Source organism: Saccopteryx leptura, chromosome 2 (genome assembly GCF_036850995.1).
Source record: "Saccopteryx leptura isolate mSacLep1 chromosome 2, mSacLep1_pri_phased_curated, whole genome shotgun sequence".
In the NCBI taxonomy this organism is placed as follows: Eukaryota; Metazoa; Chordata; class Mammalia; order Chiroptera; family Emballonuridae; genus Saccopteryx; species Saccopteryx leptura.
Genome location: NC_089504.1, coordinates 147,903,311 through 147,909,252, shown reverse-complemented (window position 1 = coordinate 147,909,252; position 5,942 = coordinate 147,903,311). Strand labels below are relative to the sequence as shown.

The window sequence follows — 5,942 nt, the reverse complement described above, 5'->3', positions numbered from 1 at the left end:
CAATTATCCCTAATTACACAGTTGACCCTCCCTCCTGCACTTCCTCTCCCAGTCATCACTATCAGTTGTCCTGAGCCTGGGATTTCAGATATTCAGATGTACCATCTCCACTCACCTGCTAATGACAGAACGTTTGACCTGGCTCAATGAAAAAAAAAAAAGTTGTGACATACTTTTCACTGTCTAAATAGTTTCAGCCCCCACCTCATTCTAATTTGAGAACCCAATGAAATCCATTATCTTAATTAAGCTTTAAAGAAAAATAAGGAAAGATGTTTGTAGTTGGGATAATGGTAGAGCACAATGTCTCTAAGACAGAGAATGGGAACTGGGGGAAATAACTGGTGATGTTAAATAGGTTCCCTATCCTGGCCTCTTTTTTATCTTCAGGTCACTTCTTCTGCATCTTTCTTCTCTCTCCCTTTTCTTCTCAGCCTATGCTGGTGTCAATTAGTGACTTCCAAAGGCACCCAACTCACTAAAATTATTTCTGACTCCTATCTATGAGCTCCCTTCACCTTTTCACTCATTTGTCAAGTCAGTGGCTAGCAAGAAGGTCCCACCCAAATTAGTACACAGTGATTCACTAGCTCTACCTGTGCTGATGCTTGCTGAGCAGTGTTCTGTACCAGGTGTGGCACAAGCAAAGAAAAGGAAGCCTTGTCCTTGCCTGCAAGAGGACTATGCTCCAACAGAGGGCAGTGAACATGCCAACAACTAAATCTAATACAAGAAAGATTCCCCAAGATGGAAACCCAGAGGGAAAAGTGACTACATGCCAGTGAAGGCTGATTTCACCAATCCTTATCATATTAGACTTCAGAAATGTTTTTTCTAAAAACACTTAAAAAGACAAGAGTGCAAAATCAAGGTTTATCAGATGTCACACAAAGAAATCTCCAATCTCAAACAGCATCTCTCCTCTCAAATTTTTGCAAGAGGTAGGGAGTTGTCCAGTACAAATTCTACTCTTTAGCAGAAAAGGAACTGAATTGATAGAAGACCAGAGTAACTGTTTATACCTTTTGTGTTTCCACATATTGTGACTCATTCAAGAATAGCCCTTATTTTGCTTTTCCTGCAAGATGCTACAAATGAAACTATGCAGACTGACTCAGGCTGTGCAGACAAGCCAAGCATCCAGGTCTACATAACATAACAGGGTGGGGTAGATGGAAGGTCTGACTGGTAGGTTATCCCTATTCCCTCCTTCTAGTTATGTGGGGAATACAGTATGTTCAGAGACAGTGGACCTGGTTGAATAACCTAATTAAACATTTTTCTGGAGATGGGCAATCATGACAATGAAAAGGACTACTCCATTGGAAGAAGGCAGAATGCAGCATGGACAAGCGTGTCAAATTAGAGGCAGCATCTGAGTCCCCAACTATTAATAACTGCTTTCTCCTATGTCCCTGTCACTTCCAAAGTTAGAGTTAGATTCCTGGCCAAAGGCTGAGCCTCTTTCCCAAACCCTCCTTTCCCACAAAGCAGCATTCCCTAATGCAGCATAAAGGTGGGCTGCTGATGACCAGCATGGGGGTGGGAGTCAGATGCCTCTTTGTTTGAGTCCTGCCTTCCATTTCCCAGCTTTTTGAATCTCTGAGCCTACACTTCTTCATCTGAAAAATGGGGATAATGATAATAACAAGAATCCCAAAACAGTAATTCAAAAGAAGATATGCACCACCATGTTCACTGCAGCATTGTTTACAATAGTCAAGATCTAGAAACAGTCCAAGCGTCCATCAGTGGACAAGTGGATAAAAAAGCTGTAGGACATATGCACAATGGAATACTATGTGGTCATAAAAAAGAAGAAAATCTTACCTTTTGCAATGACATGGGTGGACCTGGAGATTATTATGCTAAGTGACATAAACCAGGCAGGGAAAGACAAATGCCATATAATCTCACTTATATGTGGAATCTAAGGAACACAATAAACTGAGGAACAAAATAAAAACAGAGGTAGGGTCACAGGGAACAGAGGGACAGCTGTCAGAGAGAGAGTGGAAGAGGGGATGGGATTAAAGATGAAGAGATCAGACAAATTATATATTCATAACACACAGATAGAGACAACAGGGTAGCAATTCCCAGAGGGAAAGGGGAGTGAAGGTAGGGGGAGGGGACAAATGGGGTAGAATGGGGTGGAAAGAGACTTTGCATGGGGTGTGGGGGGCACAATGTGGTGTGTAGAGGGTATTATATTGAGTGGGACACTTGAAACCAGGTCAATACAATAAATTAAAAATAGCCTGACCTGTGGTGGCGCAGTGGATAAAGCGTTGACCTGGAATGCTGAGGTCGCTAGTTTGAAACCCTGGGCTTGCCTGGTCAAGGCACATATGGGAGTTGATGCTTCTTCTTCCTCCCCCTTCTCTCTCTGTCTCTCTCTGTCTCTCTCTCTCTCTCTCACTCTCTCTCTCTCTTCTTTCTAAAATAAATAAAGTCTTTAAAAATAAAAAAAGAAATTCAAAAAAATCAAGTAATTAATTAATTAAAAATAAATATTTTAAATTAAAAAATAGGCACTCTTCTAAGTGCCTTACATGCATTATTCATTTAATTGTCAGGGGAAAATGTTAAGGTGGTATTAATAATAATAATTATTATAAGTAATAATAATACTTCCTCTTTTACAGATAAAGAAGTTGCAATCTGAGAGGAGTTAATTAAATCACCTAAAGTCTAACTTCACTGCCTGAATTCTTGATCCCTTCTAATACCTGCCTAAAGAGGGTATTCAAAGCGTTCGTATTAATGTGTATGGACACCCATTAATGATATTGTTATTATTTTTGGTGTTGTCTCTGTTGATGGTGATATTTTTTTGGTGCTTTTCTCTCTCCCTGGATGCTGGAAGTTCAAAAGTCTATTAAGCACGAATCACCAGCCCATACACTGGCAGGTCTAAACCAATGACTTGGGGACATTTTTGATAACCAAGTAACAAACCAAAATACCTGTTAGATATTTCATTGTTAAAATATACCTGTTGAGAATGAATGAAAGAGCAAGAGGCAAGGAAATGGGATTCAGCACTAGTATTTCAACTTAATGCCTAAATGGTCCCCAATGCTATGAAAAGTTCAGAATGACAAAGTGTAAGGTATAGTGTTCTTACGTGTGTCACTTAAGATTTCCTAAATTAAAATTATGTATCATATGCTAACTTTTCACTATCCCAACTGCACTTTTGCTCTAGTTTTATCTTTTAATTCATTTTTCAGTGTCATGAAATAACGATGATAAATGTTTAAACCTCTGACATGCTAAGACACCCGTTAGATTAAGCATAGCAAGCATTTGGCATATACCTGGAGACTTCCCATTGCCAATTAGTGTCCTCCCACACCAAAAAGGGTCATTTTCAAGCTACACATCTATTTATAATATGTTCACTGTCTTCCTTCCTCTGGCACATTGTCTGTGACCTTGACTGTTATAGGGCTGATAAAATAGTGCCACAACATATGTTTATGAAGCTCTAGACATCGTGTAAGAGATTTTATAGTTGTTAAAAGTGATAAAGAGTGACAGGACAGTTCTCCACTATAATAGTGCCTTTCAAGAGAAAAAAGTCCCCCTTACCATAGAGTACCCAGAAGCATAGTTAGGAGGTGGAAAGGGGAATGATTCTGTGGGCACAACAAGAGGGCCAGGATAACACAGGCAGCAGTGGAAGGTGCTTCTCTCCCACGGGCCTGTGTGGAGACCCAGTCACACTAAAGCAGAGGTCAGGCCTGACCTGTGGTGGCGCAGTGGATAAAGCGTCGACCTGGAAATGCTGAGGTTGCCGGTTCGAAACCCTGGGCTTGCCTGGTCAAGGCACATATGGGAGTTGATGCTTCCAGCTCCTCCCCCCTTCTCTCTCTCTGTTTCTGTCTCTCTCTCTCTAGCTCTCTCTCTCTCTCTCCTTTCTAAAAATGAATAAAGATAAAATACTTAGATACCATCTTATTAAAAAAAATTAATTAATTAAAAAAAAATAAAGCAGGGGTCAGGAACCATTTTGGCTGAGAGAGCCATGAACGCCACATATTTTAAAATGTAATTCTGTGAGAGCTATTCAACGACCCATGTACATTAGGCATTATCCAATAAAAATTTGGTCTTGTCCCAGAGGACAGCTGTGATTGGCTCTAGCCACCCGCAACCATGAACATGAGCGGTAGGAAATGAATGGATTGTAATACATGAGAATGTTTTATACTTTTAACGTTATTATTATTTTTTTATTAAAGATTTGTCTGCGAGCCAGATGCAGCCATCAAAAGAGCCACATCTGGCTCCTGAGCCATAGGTTCCCGACCCCTGCACTAAAAGGTTGAGATAATGGTGATGATCCCATGTCCAAAACTTTGAGTGCCAAAGAATACCCAAGCGAGAAGCATTCAGGAAGAGGGGCCAGCAGGAATTTCTGTGAGGAAATGAGATTTTCTGAATTTTCTGACTTTTCCTAATAGCATCTATATATATGAAAACCAAAATAATGAATCCCTCCTGGGCACCTACTAAGAACATTAAAGGAATTTAAACTTCACAGTTCCTGAATGCTCCTACCCATAAACACAAATCCATATATCCCACAGAGCTATAAATAAGCCCGCCTGAAAGTCTCCTTCCTGTTCAGATGTTTCTCCATAAAATCTGGTAGGATCTCCTTCCTCCCTTTTACTCTAACTTTTATTCTTGTCATTCCTGTCTGTCAGGGACAGGCGGTAAAGAAAGAAACTAATAAATTGAGCTCTGGATTCCTGCTCAGTTAACTGCTCCACCTCCCAACTCGTCCCCACCCAAAAAAAAGTCTGCTTTCCTAGGACCAAAGAAAAGGTGTCCCTGTGACCCAGCAGTAAGTCTGTGTGGTGCTTCAGGGCCCAATCTGTAAATGGGAAGTTCAGCGTATCCCCAGCCACCCTTCCTGCTCAAACCTTATAGATACTGGGATGCATGGCATCGAAGAGAAGAGTCTCGACAGTGGCCCCACGAGCCTCTTCTGGTCCCCTTTGCAGGTGCTGGGGCAGAACCCGGGCAGCTGCACAGGGCTGGGGTGGGGAGGTTGGCATGGCTCCCTCTCCTCAGGGTCAGTAGTGGCTTCAAAAAGGAAGCAGCTTTCTCCCAAATGGCTTTTTTCACCTTAGAGAGAAATCTTATCTTCTTCACTTTTATTTTTTTTATTTTTTTACATAAATTAACCCATTTATTTTATTTTAGGCTAGCAGTGTTTCCAAAGGTAGAGCTCCTTCCTCCTGGTCTTTCAATTCCTTCAGTCTTCTGATGGCAGACTTGACTGTGACTGCAGAGGTGGTGTTGTAGGTCCAGGCACCACCAGCGACTGTTTTCATGCAGGATCCATAGTGCCAGATCCCCACAGCCCGCCTCTTCATCTTGGTTTTGCCGCAGAAGGAGCAAGTGTACTTGGCGTGCTGGCTGATTTCAATCTTCTTCACCATCTTCCTGAGGGAGGCGCCATAACAGGTGCCGTGTTTACCGACGATTCTGACCTTCTTGGTGCGTTTAGCCATGTCGCCGCAAGCTATGTCGGAACCCAAGAGCTCTTCTTCACTTTTACTATCAGTCTAATTCACCCCTTAACACCAACCCCTATCCAAGCTCCTCCACTTCACAGATGTGTGATGATGTCTCCACGCCTCAGCTGCCTCATCTGTAAGAGGAGGTAATAATGGTAGCTATTGTTGTGAGGATTAAATTGGTTAATGCAGAGAAAGTGCTTAGAATGGCCCTGAGAACATGTCAGTACCGGGTAACTGCTATGGTTTGCATGATCATTTCTGGTAGTAGCAGTAGCAGTAAGGGTAGTATTCTCTGCCACCAACATGAGAGATACCAGCACTGTTATCTTTCACTCCTGTACATTAAGTTTAGGTGAATAGTTCAGATCCCCACATGAGGGGTCTGTGCCATGAGACAGACTT

General features: G+C 41.9%; 1 protein-coding gene across 1 annotated transcript; it reads right to left on the bottom strand.

Annotated features, from left to right (window-relative positions):
• Nucleotides 1-5,181: 5,181 nt before the first annotated feature.
• On the bottom strand, nucleotides 5,182-5,579 carry LOC136393165 (large ribosomal subunit protein eL43-like). Its single transcript, XM_066365796.1, has one exon. It carries the CDS (start codon nucleotides 5,529-5,531, stop codon nucleotides 5,217-5,219), a length of 315 nt encoding a protein of 104 aa, XP_066221893.1. The 5' UTR covers nucleotides 5,532-5,579; the 3' UTR covers nucleotides 5,182-5,216.
• Between the last annotated feature and the right edge of the window lie 363 nt (nucleotides 5,580-5,942).

What these genes read in the sequence shown, in the direction of transcription:
- LOC136393165 (XM_066365796.1), bottom strand. Translation starts at nt 5,531, where the DNA reads ATGGCTAAACGCACCAAGAAGGTCAGAATCGTCGGTAAACACGGCACC.